The following is a 17,037-nucleotide window of genomic DNA, read 5'->3' on the forward strand; positions in this document are numbered from 1 at the left end:
CAAAAAATACAGAGAATTGTATTAAAAGTTCCTAAAAAAACAGGAAAAATCATCTCTGATGCAATATTGACAGGAAATAATCTGCTCAAATCATCCAAATCGCTTGTTTTACACAAACTTCCTGCAGTTATTGTGTTCACTATTTGAATTAATTGTGCATTGTATCAGCTGTTCTGTACTGTTATTGTTATGCATTGAATATAATATGAAATATCAACAAAATATGTCTCCTAGTCAGGGATTGTCAGTTTACTCAATGATAGAAAAGGGGGCTAAGGAAAAAGGTTGGGAACTACCGTTCTAGTCTAATAATAGAAGAATGAAGTGTCCAGACAGCCAGTCAGCTCAAACAATAACAGCCACTCTGGACTGTTCTGCTAACAGTGTTTGCACCTGCAGGAATATATATTTACACATACAGATACACATTCATGTGCAGAAAGATCTAGAAATGTGTCACTTGCATCAGAGGATACAGGACCTTTTACTGCATGAATGGCTATTCACTTTTATTTGGCCGAACAGGCTCTGCCACTGTGGGTGCTGCCCAAAGCAGCAGAGAAGGATTCAACAGCTCCAAATCAGTGCAGAACAAAAGCCAATAGAAGTTAAGAAATGTCCATTATACATGTATCAGCTGAGTGTGTGTGTGTGTGACATCACTCCTCCACCAGGGTTAACTAGATGTTTCATGTATTTTCGTCAGCCTCACCTATCGACAGCAGGGTGGTGGAGCGGCCGCCCGTCCTGAGGAGACAGGTAGCTGTAAAATGCTGATCCACCCACCACACGGATGTTGAACAGCACTCTGGTATTCTGAAAGAGGAACACAACAAAAACACTGTAAAGCCATCAGGGTATATATCTGTGTTTCATAACAAGACAACAACAATAACACTATAAACTTTCAGGACTCCCACATGAAACCGCCCACATATCTTCTCCTAAAATAATATATGTTTTAAAGAGGACCTATTGTGCTCATTTTCAGATGCATACTTGTATTTGGTGTTTCTACTAGAACATGTTTACATGCTTTAATGTTAAAAAAAAAACTCTTCGGACTCCGCTCAAGCTCCGCTCTAACTAGCTTAGTTTGTTTGAGGGTGTGCCAAACTAGCCGCTGGGCGGGTATTATGCAAATGTGTTACTTGGTGACATCACCACGTTACGGAAAAGACGGGACTTCAAGCAAGGCGTTTCAGGCAGTTCAGGAGCAGAGTTTCTGTGGAGGAGAGGAACTCCCTTTATCCTGGACTTTGTAATTTTGCAGACCTTATACATGCACAAAAAATCTATAAAGAGTTAGCATAGTTGTGGTTTTGCATACAACTATGCTAAGAGATAGTTCCATGATAGCAAAATGAGAACACAGCTCAGCGTTTTAAAGAAGCAGCAGCAGCATTTCTCATGACTTTGCTGTGATCAGTCAAAATGACTGCTCAGTTAGGAGGAATGTGGGCTGAAATGGTTTTATGAATCCAACATGTGTGTGCAGAAGAGGACTGACTACCTTAGATAAGTTTCATATGGTTTGTGGAAGTACTGACGTGTGCCTTTTGGTCAAAGCAGACAATGTGCAGTTTTCTATACACCAATCAAGAATTTTTTGTACAGACACTGGAGCATCAGCACAAGCATTTTTCAAGCTAGAGGTTCAGCAATTATTTCAATAGCATTCTCTATCTCAAAATGTAAAATCTCTGTCTACAACCTGGCAGGTCCTATAGGACTTCAGGCTTCATGTTATTATCAAAAGACCAAACAGTATTTCAACCACTAGCATCAGATGAACAGATAAACACATTTAATGTGCCCCGTGATCAAAGGGAGTGACCAGGAATCAGGTTTGATCAGTCTATCTATTCAACTTTCATGATGTAAACATGTTTATTTATGCTGTAAAGGCATTTATATGGGCATTTTAACATGGCACTATAGAGTGCTACAGGAATGAGTCCTAAAACCCAGAAATGAGTTAGCATTTTAGCACTTCCGGTTCCCTCGTCTGGAAGTCAATGTTTTTTTTTTAATGGGATTTTAGTTAGATGCCTGAAATACGGTCGGTGGTTAACACAAGCTGAACGCGTTGTTCTACGACATAAAATATATCAGTAAATACCCCACTCGTGAATTTTGAAGCCTTTATGTGTCTTAAAAAAGGTGGTTGCTAGCAAGTGGCTAAATGAGACTACTTAACGTCATCACGTCCAGTCGTCCTTCTTTACAGCCTCGTTGTATATACTCGCGCTCATGCGACCGTGCTGTAGTTCGTTTATAGCCTAACGTTAGCTTTTTACTTCTGATGATTGCATTCACACCTCAAAAATCAAAAAAATTGTGTTCATTTGTGAAGATTATCTTGCTGAACAAAACGTGTAAGCATCATAAATGTTTGTTTGCCGCAGAGCTTATTTTCTGCAATAATCCAAAATCCAATGGAAAAAACCCATTGGCTTTTTGTCGAGAGAACCAGGGCGATGCTAACTTTCTGGTTTTGTCTACAAAAATACGTCATCCCTGGAGCACTCTATGGGGATTGGGGGTGCTGCTTGGTGGAAGGCTTGAGCCTTCACACATGAATTCATTAACATGTAATGATAAAAATCAGTGTTTACAGCATTTGTTTTGTTTAATTTCCTTTTTGTACATTTTAGTGACAGTTATTTGTTAGTGGCACATTAGTTGTTTGTTTTGGACAGCAAAGTATTTAAAAAATGCTGAATTGGGAGTGAGTGTATATAAACACTGCCATATTTTTACTCTCTCGGTGTTAACTTTATTTAACAAGTTTGCTGTGAACAGGCCAAGGCAACACAAAGATAGAGGAGGACAAAGTGGGCCATCATGAAATATAGGCCAAGACCTGCACATTTTGAGCTCACAGTGGTTCAGCTTGAATCAACATGTAGCACGGTGTTAACGTTTTGTTTGCAGTCAAAGTATTATTTCCCAGAAAAATAATATTAATAAACCCAAAGATAACCGGACTACGCTCTCATATCACTCTCAACCGGACTGGAAAGCCAAGTTGAGAAGAAAAAAGACAGAACAAATATGATATGAATTCCTTTTTGTCCTCCGTAGAAGCCTGCTTATATTACTCTGAGATCTGCTTAGATTGGAGGTGCTTCAGGAGAGCTTTTGCAAAAACGAAATTGATTTTCTCTTGTTCCAGTGAAATCCAGTGAATAGCTGCTGGCTGAGCTCAAACACAAACACCCACTCGGAGTCCTGCGAGGAAAGCTCGATCCAGCGGGATCTTTCTGATGACAAAGAAGACAGCTTATTCCTTGAAAATATTGATATGCTGAACACATGAACCCACTGGAATGCAAAACCCTTAGGGGAAGTTATACAATACTTGTGAATTACTGCCTCACGTAGGCAATATACAGTACTATTTAAAGTATCACTATCACAAGAGACAGTCAGCTGCTGAAATACTGCAGCAGTATGTGTGACAAGAACTGCTTGATGTAGTAACAAGCAACATTTTCAGCGCTACAGTATCATGTGTTTATGGAACCTGCAGGTATCAAACTTCCCTGTGGTGCTTAGGTGTCATGTTGCTTTTCCAGAGAATTCATCAACTTTTCTGCGTGTTCATTTCCAATGTGCTACATAAAAAAAAAAGCTGGAGTGCTACAATAGATGACAAGTGTAAACCCAAAAATAAGTTTTCTTTTCATTACAGTCTTGCTTGGGCTTTGTGGGAGATCCAGTGACAGGCTTGTGTGTACATGTGAAGACCACCCAAAGAGTCTTACCAACTTCTCAGGAATAGTGTTTGTTCCTCCCAAACATTGTTTCACAAACCAGTGGAAAATTCTTTTTAAACATGATATATATATTTCCACACCAAAAGTATTTGAAAACCTACAGACAGCTTTAACACAAGGATTCACCAAGCATTAGATATTGAGCCGACCGTGTGCTAAACCCTTCCCTAAACAGCGATTTTCCACTCATAGTTTAGCTTCACAAAAGGTCTGTCAAGCTTTGGGTTTCTTCAGCTTGGGGCACTTTTAGGAATCATACTTTAAAGAGTTTGGATGGTGTTTTTAGTTTTTTTTACCCCTCTCTGAAACCAAAAATGCAAAAGAAATAGTGTAAAGAATGGAACAGTGTGCTTGTCTGCTCCAAGCTCCAACATTAGCATGTCTGGGGGAGGTTTCGATTCCAGCCAAATTTGTTATCTATGATTGCGTAACGTTCGGCAAACGCATTGCTTTGTCCTCATCCTAAAGGCCTTTCTCCTGTAACGTCAAAAGGGAAACACAGCGTTTGAATTGAATTGAGCATAAATCAAATCTCTGTCTGTGCGGCATGTCCAATGTCCAATATGTTTGCGAAGTAGCTAAACACAGTTCTGTTAGAATAAAAATGTCTCTGTTCTTAAATTTTTCCTGATTATACTCACACTAGGACGAACTAGCTCTACTGCAGTGCAAGAACAATGCTGTTTATTTCCATGTCTTCTACATGGATCATCAATTGGTGAGGAGGCTGACTTTTTGTCTGGGACATTGGACATCTTTTAGTGCAATATCATGTATGTAACCATATTTAAGACCCCATTACAAGTTTCTCCGGACTTTTCAATGCTGGAAACATTAAAAGGTCAGCCCGAGATGTTTCAGCAAACTTATGAAGCTAATGTTAGCTTGATTGGCTACATTAATTATAGCTGATAAAATCTCCTGACAACAGTTGTCATTTCAGCCATAGACTGTATATAAGAAGTGGACGTAGTCACTGTGACGTCACCCATTGGTTTGTGGACTGCCGTTTTGAAGCGTTGAGTCTGGCATTTTGGCCGTCACCAGTGACACGAGAGGGTGGAGCTAAACACATCCAAACGCTGAATAAGGCAATGTTAGGCGACCTTAATGTTACAATTAACTTTCATGAACTTAAAACACACTGTGAAAGGGTTAAAGGTCTAAGACGAAAACACGTACAACACCCAGACTGGACAACGGCGTGGTAGTGACCTTTCAATCACAAGGTAGCCACGCCCTAAAGCATACCCTGCTTTATGGTCTATTTGACTCTAAATGGGACCATAATTTACTAAATGAACATCATGCTGTTTTGAAGAAGACTTGAAACTAGCGATTGAGGCAATAAACTCATGTTTACAATGTTTACTGAGGTAATAAATCAAGTGAGAAGTAGGCTCATTTTCTCATAGACTTCTATACAATCAGACTTCTTTTTGCAACCAGAGGAGTCGCCCCCTGCTGGCTAATAGAAAGAATGCAAGTTTAAGGCACTTCAGCATTGGCTTCACTTCTCAGACCCGAGGGTTGCCCACTGATTTCAGCCAACTAAACTGACGATTGCCAGCTCTTTACTACCTCTGTCTAAAATCAATAAAAAATTTATTGAAATTAAGAATTTCAAGTGGTAAATCTGTCAAAGCTTCACATGCGAAGCAACAGTAATATACGGGTTTGGGACTTGAATGCTCAATTGTTAAGGTTCAGCCATAATTCCTTTGTATGGTAAAATATTGTGATGTTTGTATGTATATATAAATGTCCGTGTGAACATTTTCATTTACCACCCAGTAGAGGCAGATGAAGAGGAAAATGTGAGAGTTACACCAGAAACAGGGGGTTGCAAACACATTTTTGGGTGTGTGTGAAAGAGAGTAAGTGTTAGTGAGGAAAAATGAACAATCGAGCATCTGAGAACTGGTCAAGCTCCGAGCAACGTCACCCTGTCAGCGTGACTGCCGAGAAGAGGAGGGGGAAACCTGCGAAAATCTATCTCAGCATCCTGTCGGAGGATTGCATGAGCGTGAGGGTTCCACGGACACCGGTGGAGATTCAAAAGTCTCCAATGTTTCCCCATGAGAAAATCCTTGGTCTTGCTTTCAACCAAGGTTAATCACTTTTTGAGTTCAGTGAGGAATGTTTGCGGCATTGTTTGTGCCTGACAAAGCAAAAGATCTCCAATTACAATGCATGCGAAGAACACAGTGTTTCATTATGTTGTGAGTTTGACACATTGTGTGTGTGTGTGTGTGTGTGTGCATAGAGGGATTAAGTGTAAATTAATGTAAGTAACATTCAGTACTTTGTATCACTTACCACATTAAGTACACTACGCCATCAGTGTAGTGTACTATATTACTAGGTGTGCTTTAATGAGCATCAAGCCAGCCACTGCTAAAATTAAGATGTCAAGCGATGTCAGTAGCAGAAAAAAAGTCTGTCAGAGAAGGCCGCGTTTTTTGGTTTCTGAATTGCATCTTTGCCGAAGCTAAAATTAGACAGAAGTGGAAAACATCCACTTGCGAGTGTAACTCATTGATGCAAGAAAACTACAGAATCTGCTGAGATGAAAGATTTAGAGCAAACATCTGCTCTGAGCATTGCTCCTTTCTTGGCAGAGGTAGGCTCCGGCGAACTGATTATACTGTACGAGCCTGGTTTTAATCAATGGCTGACAGCATGGGACACAAAGGAGACTTCAGATCTCCGACGGAGTTACTGAAGACGTTGCACCTGACTCTCCTCTTCCTCTCTCTCCTGGCACTTCTCAAAGAGCACTGAGTAATATGCAGCAAGCTGGTCAACGGTTTCCTTGTATAACCCATGCTCTATATGGCTCTTTACTGCAGCTGTGTGTCAGCTGGCCGCAGAGACACTGAAATTTGTTTGGCTACATGACTAACAGCATGCTACTGAACACAATCATATCCTAAAAGACAAGCAAGCATACAGTACAAGCAAGAAAAGGGACCCTTTGGCTTGAGTGAAGTAAATAATTGATTTGACAGTGACATACTGTACAGCAGGGGTGCATGTGAGCAAGCTGTGCTGTTTGCATTTCTAACATCACATCCCGTGTTTTACAGTCACACCCGCAGTGGCAAATAAACAAGCCAACCATGCTTCCTTTTAGCCAGGCGTGGAAGAGTGAACGACTCACCTTCTGACCTAATCAAGTCTCATCAGCACACGCTGCCCTACAGCCTGTCACAGCAATATATATGCAAATATATTATAATGTACATTGTGAGAATTAAATCTGTGAGGTACCATAAATATATTACAGAATATTATAATATATATAATAAGAATATTAAAAGGTCCAATCTCTAATTGTTTGACCGTACAAATTAAAGCTTTATTAAGATATAAGACGGGATAATCTGACAAATGGTGGAAAATTTGCATTTTGTATGTTAATCAAATGATCATTTATTTAAAATATGTCATATAACAATGCATGATTAGCGGTTTGCCAGCTAACTTTGGGCTTAACAAAGGCATTCCAACATCACCAGGTAAAAACTGCATTTTCATTTACACAATTTTAAGAATTAAAGAGGACCTATTATGCTTTTGTGTCTTTTCCCTTTCCTTTAGTGTGTTATATAGGTTTTTCTGTGCATGTAAAAGGTCTGCAAAGTTACAAAGCCCAAAGTCCAGGTTAAAGGAAGTTCCTCTCCTCCACAGAAACACTGCTGCTGAACTGCCTTAAACGCCTTGCTTGAAGTCCCGCCTTTTCTTCCGTTATGTAGTGATGTCACCAAGTAACACATTTGCATAATAACCGCCTAACGGCTAGTTTGGCACGCCCTCAAACAAAGCGAGTTAGAGCAGTGCTTGAGCGGTGTCTGAAGAGTTTGGTTCAGTTGAAAAGTATATGCACTGTGTTCATTAGTATTCAGTAATAAGGAATACAGGAATTCATTTTTATTGCATTTGAATAACTGATTGTACCTTTAAGTACCTAACAAGTAGTTGTCAACTTCATAACATCACAATATTGTCAAATGTAATTTGAGCTCCAACCACTTGTTGAAATTCTCATGTCCACACACTGCTAATTAGCATTCAACTTAAAGGGGACATATCATGCTAATTTCTAGGTTCATATTTGTATTTTGGGTTTCTACTAAAACATGTTTACATTCTTTAATGTTCAAAAAACACATTATTTTTCTCACACTGTCTCTCTGAATATACCTGTATTCACCCTCTGTCTGAAACGCTCCATTTTAGCGCCTGTCCCTTTAAGACCCCCTCCTGAAAAAGTCCAGTCTGCTCTGATTGGCTTGCGAGAAAAATGTGGCGCACCTTTGCAAAGGAAGTTCTCAAGCTGAGGGCGAAATATTCTAATTAGCCTGCATGTGACATAGGAAGGGGAGCCAAATCTGAATGGCTTGTTGAATCACATGTTTTCTGATCTAGACAGCCCTCAAAAACTGACTGGGTTCTCTTATTTCACAGTTTGTGGGTTGGTAGGCACTCCAGATACACAAATGTATGTGAACAAGCACTGAAAAGTGAGTTTTTCATGATATGTCCCATGGTATGTGTTAATATGAATTGCTTTCTTAGAGCTGTTGTTTTGCTAACCTGTTTTAAAATCCTTTATGCAGTTTCGATAACTTTCCATCCTGTCTATGTTCAGGAAAGAACTTCAGACTGAAATCTGTTAAACAGCTTTTGTTGAAAAGAGCTTTGACTGCCAGAGAAAGCCCAATATTTACTCTTAACACTGACACTGACATGCAGCCAGAGACTGGCACAGCAACAGGTCAATAATACTACAGCACTAGGAGATGAGTGGACACAAGTAATGTTCCCTGGACAAACATGACCATGCCACAGAGTCACTGAAGTGGATCTCCAAAAGGAGAAGCAGCTTTGTCCGCAATCTATCCATTTATTAATACACAAAACAGGAAACTAGTGGCCAGGAAGACAGGAGAGAACGCTGCCTCTCTTTGACTGTAAGTGTCCCTCTGTGTGTCAGTGAGTGAGTGAGTGTCCCAAACCAGTTAACTTGACTCTGGTCTGGTGTGCCAGTGAGTGCAGCGAGAGGAAACCAATTCCTTTCTGCCTCCAGCTGGCACTTTAAGCTCTCCCACCTGTACCGCACACTGCCATTGTGTGGGCATGTTTTTCTCTGTCCCGAGCCAATAAACCTGCCCTGGAACAGGTGCGCCAGCCGGCACGGGAGGAGGGAAACATGTCCCCTCTCTGCCTCCAGCCGGTGCTCAAAACAAGCCCGCCCACGCGACACGGCTATTAAATACACGTTTTACAAGCATCACGGAACAATTTCCGTTGACTTATTACACAGGGCTGCACTGCTACTGTAGTCCAGGGGGTTTCTGCTTGTGATGCAGTAAATACAAAATAGAATAAATAATAAATTCCCCCTCTCTCTAGCTGGCAGATGCAGAATTTACAGTTGATGTCCAAGTTCATGAAATCTATCTTGTCCTTATAGCTGTCTGTATGCATCAACTTGCAGATGTGTTTCATATCAGTTGAGTGAGTCTGTATGTGAGTCAGTGAATGCCAGCTCCTGCCACTGTGTTCTGATAAAACCCTTAAAGAGTAACTTTGGTATTTTTCAACCTGGACCCTATAATCCCATGTTTTTGTGTCTAACTGACTATATATAATATTTAACATGTCGTCAATATTGACGATTGGATAACCTGTTGTTTGTGGGGAACCCCGAGGAGAGCTGAGGACGCAGTAACGTGGGAAAGAACGATAGCCAATTGGGAACCAAGCTGTATGAAGAAGTAAGGACTACCACCGCCGTCATGCCCAAATTTAGTGTGGGCCAGCCTTTAGCTGTCCAGTACCTGTGCCTGAGCTCCATTGATCATCAGGTAATAAAGCTTGCTGAGGATGCTCTGCTGCAGCTGGTCCCAGGAAATAGACCGGTCCTCCCTCATCAGGAATGGAGGTCCAAACCTTGAACAAGAATAAAGAAAGTTTGAAATGACTTCTCACAACGGCTCCACATCAGCCCTGACCGGCTCACACGTCTCCTATTGTAATGTAAATAATTATTTATTAACATTATCAGCATTAGAGCAGAACTCTCATTACAGCGTATCTATGGAAGGACAGAGAGAGATAATAAGCAGTGAAAATAGATGATTAGGAAAGGGACAACCATCCCTCTGAAATGATAGATCACATGAGACATTCACCATAATACCCATTTAATTGAGGGCAGCCCTCCATTGTATGCTTGAGATTTATTAGTACGAGGCCATGTGAGCATGCATGTGCATAAAGAGACTGACAAAGACACACGCGGGCACATACACAGCGAATGAGGATGGGATGCTAATAAACTCCAGATTAATCAGTAGGAATAGACGGGTAATGGATGAATATGAGCTCTGTTGCATCTGTAAAGGCACTATTTCACCCTTTTAATCGTTTCTTTAGATTCTTTAAGACATTGGAATAAATCAAACACATCCTCAGACAGAGTTTTCCCATTAGATCAAACATGGATACCACCGAGATCCTCAGATTAAATGAGGTTCAGGATGGTAACCATTAACATTCTGTGGTGGCTGAGGAGTCGCAGCTGCAGCGACCACGACACGGGATGAAACAATATACATGACAAAACATGAGGGAAAATTACAACAAAGTACAATTAATTCAGTTGGAAACTGCTATGAAGCCACAGACAAAACAATTGCATTCTTTTGCTGTATGGTTTGTGGCAAACGGACTTAATGTGCTAATTTCAAAGGCCTTTAACATTGTGTTAGCAATTCCCTAGCTGCTCATTCCCACGGCAAATGTCTCAGCTCCTCCAACCTAAAAATGTACACAGAATGCAGTGAATACATTTAGAAGTCTAAATTTATACTTTATGATGGGATCATCCAGTGAAATCTATTATTGTGAGCATGTAGCGCTCTATATTTATTTTTCCACCTACCTCCACAGACATGAGAATCAGCAGCAAGATAACGGAAACAAGTAAAATGTCTTGAAATCTAATTGCTAACTTTCACGAGTTGTAATGCAAAAACAGCGCACATTTAGGTTTCGCACATTACATGTGAAACTTCATTAAATCCTATCTGTTGGTTTCACAGTTTCGACAAATCAACCGAAAACTGAGAGCTTTCACACTCAGCTGACTTTCACAAATGTACCTGTGAGCGAGAAACAAGTATGTGACTCCAATGTCATTTTCTTGGCACGCGCCAAGTCCTCCAGCTGTCATCTGATGAGAGCGAGATAGGTGGGTGGTTTGATCAACGAGGGCGAGGCGTTTGAAGGGGAAAGCGAGGCATGGATGGGATTGGACTTCCCCACAGCCGTGGTGTTGGCGAGCTCACCTATATTGATCCCTCTGGACTCTGCCAGGGAGACGGATGTCTGATCTCTGTACAGTGCCAGATGTCAGATTCCTCGGCTGTTTGGTCTGAAACTCATCTCGCAGTGAGATGTGAGTCCTTTCGGTAACAGGGAGCTAACGTGACCTTGACGTGCTCCACCCGAGCATGGCTAGATATAATGTGGACTGAGCCACTGTTCACAGAGCTCACATCTGCTGAGAAGTGGAAACCTACAAAAAACTTAATGACCGACAATCAAGTCAGAAAAGCTGAGAACTGACATTTTGCTAAACCCCCTCCTCAAGTTACTGTTGCTACGCCTGTCGAGCTTTCCGTCCTCACACGGCACATGTGCAGTTTACAATAATGGGGGCTGATTTACTACATGAAACTTGCAGCCATCTTTGAAACAATGAGTCTTTGGTTCCTCATTTCTCATTTTTAGCCGACAACCACTAAAATGACAGCTGTCGCTTGCAGATTTGATCAGCTAGCTAGTGTAAGCTGATGCTTCGTTGGTTGAAAACTTTGTCTCTACTTGATTCGTCTTAAAACGAGAACCCTGTAAAAAAGTCCTAAACCATAGACTGTATAGAGTGCTGCAGGAATGAGTCCTAAACCCTGGAAGTGAGTAGCATTTTAGCCCTTCTGGTTCCCTCGTCTGGAAGTCAATGGGTTTTTTGAATGGGTTTTTAGTTAGATACCTGAAATTAGGTCTGTGGTTAACACAAGCTGAAGAGATTTTAACGTTTTGTGCTATGACATAAAATTTATCAGAAAATATCCCACTTGTGAATTTTGAAGCCTTCATGTGTCTTATAAAAAGGCCGTTGCGGGCGCCTGGGTTAGCTCAGTTGGTAGAGCAGGCGCCCATGTAACAAGGCTTGGTCCTGACCGCGGCGGCCCGCGTTCGAATCCGGCCTGTGGCCCTTTCCGCATCCACTCTCTCTCTCTCCCCCCTTTCCAAGACTCTATCCACTGTCCTCTCAATAAAAATGGAAAAATGCCCCCAAAAAAATAACTTAAAAAAAAAAAAAAAAAAGGCCGTTGCCAACAAGTGGCTAAATGAGACTAATAAACATCATCACGTCGACTCGTCCGCCTTTACAGCCTCGTTGTGTATACTCGCGCTCATGCGACCGTGGTGTAGTTCGTTTATAGCCCAACGTTAGCTTTTTACTTGTTTATTTGTGGAGATGATTTTACGGAACAAAACGTGTAAGTACCATAAAAGCACCACAGAGCTTATTTTCTGCAATAATCCAAAACCCAATGGAAAAATCCTGTTTGTTTTCTCAAGTGGCCATTCGATGAACTGCAGTTTTGGCACTTCCACATTGACTTCATTTCTCCGCACCAGAACCTACCGCTTGTCCTAAACATGCATATGGTTAGATACATGATGTAGGCTAATGGTAAAATACTAAGGCTAAAGCTGCACATCCCAGGCAAAAGTCCTGGCATTCTCAAGGAGCAGCATTGTTCATGTATTGCAGGTAGAGCAACGTAATGCTATCTTATGCCTGTGTGGCTGGAGTTGCTTGAGTGTTATCTTATCTCGAACGCAAATAAAGGGCAGAACTGAGCTGCTAACATTAGCTTGAACTCTGATAAAGCAGCACTTTGGCTTCCACAGGGTGATCCGGTCCTGAACAGGTACTTTTAAAAACGTAACCTGTAACCCAACAGAATTATGTAGTTAGCTATGACATGTCTTTTGGCTTTGGAAATAATGCTAGGTTACAACTGTAGGTAGTAATCAGGTTAGCCAGGCATGCTATGAATTTAATTGAGCTCTTTTGTGTTTGTAAAAACACCCTCCAAACTCTAGAGACATTAAGTATCACTCTTATTAGAGCCCCATGCACACCACTTCAACATGAGGAGAAACCCAAAGCTCGACAGGCTCGCCTTGCCTGGTTGCGGTTGCTACGCTATGATAGCAGGGCTTCGCAAAGGGTCACTTGATATAATTACCTGACAGTCTGTTGGCCTGCCCCTGCAGCGTTGCACACCAATAGCAGAATCTTTACAGGGACGCCCTGGTTGAGGAACTCTGATGACAGCGCCCCAGACGACGGTAACCTCTGACCCTCGGGACCAGTGGAGTATGGAGACGATGGGAGGCTGTGGTGGTACCCTGGCACAGGAGAAAGTCAGAGAGGGGGTGTGAGAACACACTGGGAAGAGATACTAAAATGAGTCATACGAAGAGGAGAGAACGAGGAGATAAACGTGTTTTTTTAAACCATAGATACAATCACAGTTTCTTGATAAATCCGGCTGATACTGATCACAAACCGAGTTTGCATTCTTTTGGCTCAAAGATTTTACACTCACAGCCAAACACCATGAAGAACACGATATTTCACGTTTTCTTTTTGAGAGGAAGACGAACTGATTTCATGTGACCATTAAACTTAACGCCTCTAACAAGGAGTGAGGAGGAGAATTGAGATGTATAAAGTGGCGAGACAGCAGCTTTCTATTTGGGGAACGGTGATTCAGAGGGGAGAACAGATGGACCAATGGCTGCCTGCACTCTCAGCAGGAGGTATTATCTGATGCAGCTTCTGCTCCACATCCCGTCTTGGTGGGGTGCCAGGCAGTACCACTTTCTCTCCCGTTTCCCCCCCGGTCTCTCCATCAATGCAGAGGAGTGTGACTGACTGGGCGAAAAGCTGAGATTATAAGATCCTCGTGAAACGTGACGTCGGCAGTTCTCCTCGCGAGCGGCAGTTGACAACCTCTGAGACGCAGGTCAGCCCCTGAGAAGTTCACGGCGATAAATCACACGGCGAATCAGACCCGCAGACACGGATGAGGATTTATTGATTGACCACGGTGGCTGTGCCTTCCTCAAACGTTTCATTAAACGCCGTTGTTTACACCTGACGCCTGATTCATCACTGACAAAGCAAATGCCACTGTTACTCCTGTTACTGAGATCCTCGTAGTCTGCGTCGGCACATCCCTCCTCTTACAGAAATAATTGAGGTGTGAGGACGTTAAGCTGTGCACTGTATGAAGGGCGAGACCTATTCCGAGCTAATCAGAGTCTACATGTAAACCTCTAGAGCTTTAACATTAACCCTCTGATTGCGGTGTCTCGACCCTGAGAATGAGAGCAATGATAAGTACGCGCGGCTTTTCATTTATTAATGTCGCTCTAATCAAGCAAGTGATAAAACTTAGCTTAAATCATGCGCTTTAATTTACATGAGCGGCGACCTCTGACAGCTGTGGGGATGATTTATGGGGGAAAATCTCCTTTTAAATGGCCGGCGAAACGCGTTCATGGAACAGCAGTAAAATGCAGAGGTCACCTCCTGGCCTGTCCCGCTAAGATTTATATAGGGATGGCGAGGAGGAGACCTACCTCTCACCACTTATTAAATCATTTTTTTATGGCTCGCTGTCAAAAACGGTACTGTTTCTACACACTTTTTCAAGGCTCTCCTGATTTTTTTTACCTTGTTTACAGGATGAATAATGGTAGGAGTATGAGATGTGTGTGTATGCTTGTGTGTTTCCACTTGTGTAGATGTGTTTTAATACTGTCAGACTGTTCCCATATACCTTTACTGAAAAATTGCACTTCCAGCACAACACATAACTAGAATTACCGCCTCGTGGTTGTATGCCTCCGCCAAGCAGTCAGGTTGCAGTTTACATCCATGTCCGTCCAAAAATTCCATCACTTCATCATTTTATCCTGTTAGACATTTGTGTGAAATTGTCATAATCAATTAGTAGCGCCGTCAAAGTTAACGCGATAATGCGTTAACGCAAATTCTTGTTAACACCACTAATTTCTTCAACGTATTAACGTGATTTTTAGGTTGTAGCGCGGACTCTTTTTTAAAACAAGATACTGGTATCATATGAAACCAGAAAACCTAAGAGATCTATTGATACCATGTCATACTAGCTTGTCACAAAGGAGGCTAAATAATGCTACTTACAAACTTGCGCTACATTTTGGCGAGAAAAAACTTGCATGGCCATTTTCAAAGGGGTCCCTTGATCTCTGACCTCAAGATATGTGAATGAAGTGAAGCCAAAATACCCCGGATACAGAAGCTGCCTTCTTGAGATTCTGACATCATTTGGAGCCAGAGTCTGCGCAGTAGTGATCGGGCTGTGGAGCCTCGGTATCGAGCCCCCCCGAACCAAACGCGAGCCGAGCACGGCCGCAGCTTGTCGGCGAGAGAGACTCACAGCTGTCAATCATGATGTCTCACCCCCTTTTTATAGCATCAAATAACTAATTAAAACCAAACTTATTCGAAATATGAACACTTGAACATCAGCGTGATGAGAACTGCCTAAAATGACAGAAATCATCTTTTGGGAAAAATGTATTTGACGTTTACTTTGACTTTTAGTTTGGCCTTTGTCCCATCTACTAACATGGAGGGGGCAGGATTTATGACCTTTACTGCAGCCAACCACCAGGGGGCGATCCAGATGTTTTGGCTTCACTTTTGGGGAGCCGTCATGTCGTCCATCTTTAAATCTTTCACATACAGTCTATGGTACATTCATAAAACATAATGCCTCCGGCCACGGCTGTCACCAGCGTGGAGACATAAAAACGTGAAAATGGGTACCACACACACACACACACACAAACCAAAAGTTCACTTTGTTTAGCCGACATACCTGTTGATCCTCTTATTATGAAAAAGCCTCTAACTAATTCTGAGAAACCGCAGGAAGCCTGTGAACTCATCATTCCTCGGCACTCTCAGGCTTCTTCTCCTTCTCTCATTGTCAAACAGACACACAGGATGAGCCAGACTAAACACAGCCAGACTATGTGAAAGCCCATAATTAAACACCTCTGCCCCTAAAGGGATCTGCGCTACCCACAGCTACAGCCCCCGCCTCCCCCTAACCCCCAATCCCATTAGCTGTCTGCTGTCATGTTCAAGGTCTCCGAACAAAGACGGTGGCTAGACAAATACATGCACATGTTATCTGAAGTTATATTACAATATGTTTTAGAATTCTTTCTAACGTTACATAATATACAATTTGCTGACACACATAATTTATGGACTGAGAATGTGATTCATGATGATCCTTTGCCAAAGGAAAGATGAGTGAGATTATGAGACTTAATAAGCACTTAAGTTACAAAAGAAAGTGTATGATTTCATGAATCTGTGCTCCAAAATAAATCACTAAATTGTCACATTTCCTTGTTTGAACAGAGCGGTGCAGCCCCTGTGGTTTGGCTGGATTTATGTTACTTGTGACAAATGTTTCATGCACAAATTGGCAACGTGTGGCAGGCGGATGAGGATAACAAAATTCTACTAATAATATTGTAATACTGCCAGATATTTGATTTGATCTGCAGTAAATCATTTGCTAAGCAAGGCTCTGGCAGACTAACATGCTATTCATACTAGGTAGGCCGGCAAATTGAGTATGTAGTGCGTTCACACTGCATAGTATGTGGATTGTGTATACGCGAGAAATGCCCGAATGTATACTACATTATCAAGAATTTTTGATTATGAGATGTGAACTTACTGCACACACTCAACTGCCCAACAATGCATTGCGTCTGGGTGCCTTAAGACCGGCTGTCGGTCTTTGAGCCAGGCTAAAAGCTGTTAATACATCACTTTATTAAGTTTTAAAAGATGTTTTCATGTGACAAAGTAACGGATTAGATACCCAAAATGTAGTTAGTTTACCCAATAACGCCTGTTTGGATATTAGCCGATACGTACAAATTTATAAAAGTGATTTTGTGGGTTCTTATTCAATTCAATTCAATTTATTTTTATATAGCGTCAAATCACAACAGAAGTTATCTCAAGACGCTTGTCTTGTCTTATGAATGCTTGCACACCCCTGCAGAACATTCGTGCGGGGTCAAA

General features: G+C 41.7%; 1 protein-coding gene across 1 annotated transcript in view; it reads right to left on the minus strand.

Annotated features, from left to right (window-relative positions):
* The window catches only part of usp43b (ubiquitin specific peptidase 43b), a 98,628-nt gene that overhangs the window by 20,204 nt on the left and 61,387 nt on the right, over positions 1 to 17,037 (minus strand). Inside the window, exons 7-9 of the mRNA XM_074655560.1 lie at positions 13,118 to 13,280; positions 9,629 to 9,740; positions 713 to 816 (exon numbers count right to left, since the gene is read on the minus strand). Coding sequence (XP_074511661.1) covers positions 713 to 816; positions 9,629 to 9,740; positions 13,118 to 13,280 — 379 coding nt within the window. The remainder of the gene's footprint in view (positions 1 to 712; positions 817 to 9,628; positions 9,741 to 13,117; positions 13,281 to 17,037) is intronic.

This window comes from Sebastes fasciatus, chromosome 13 (assembly GCF_043250625.1).
Source record: "Sebastes fasciatus isolate fSebFas1 chromosome 13, fSebFas1.pri, whole genome shotgun sequence".
NCBI lineage: Eukaryota > Metazoa > Chordata > Actinopteri > Perciformes > Sebastidae > Sebastes > Sebastes fasciatus.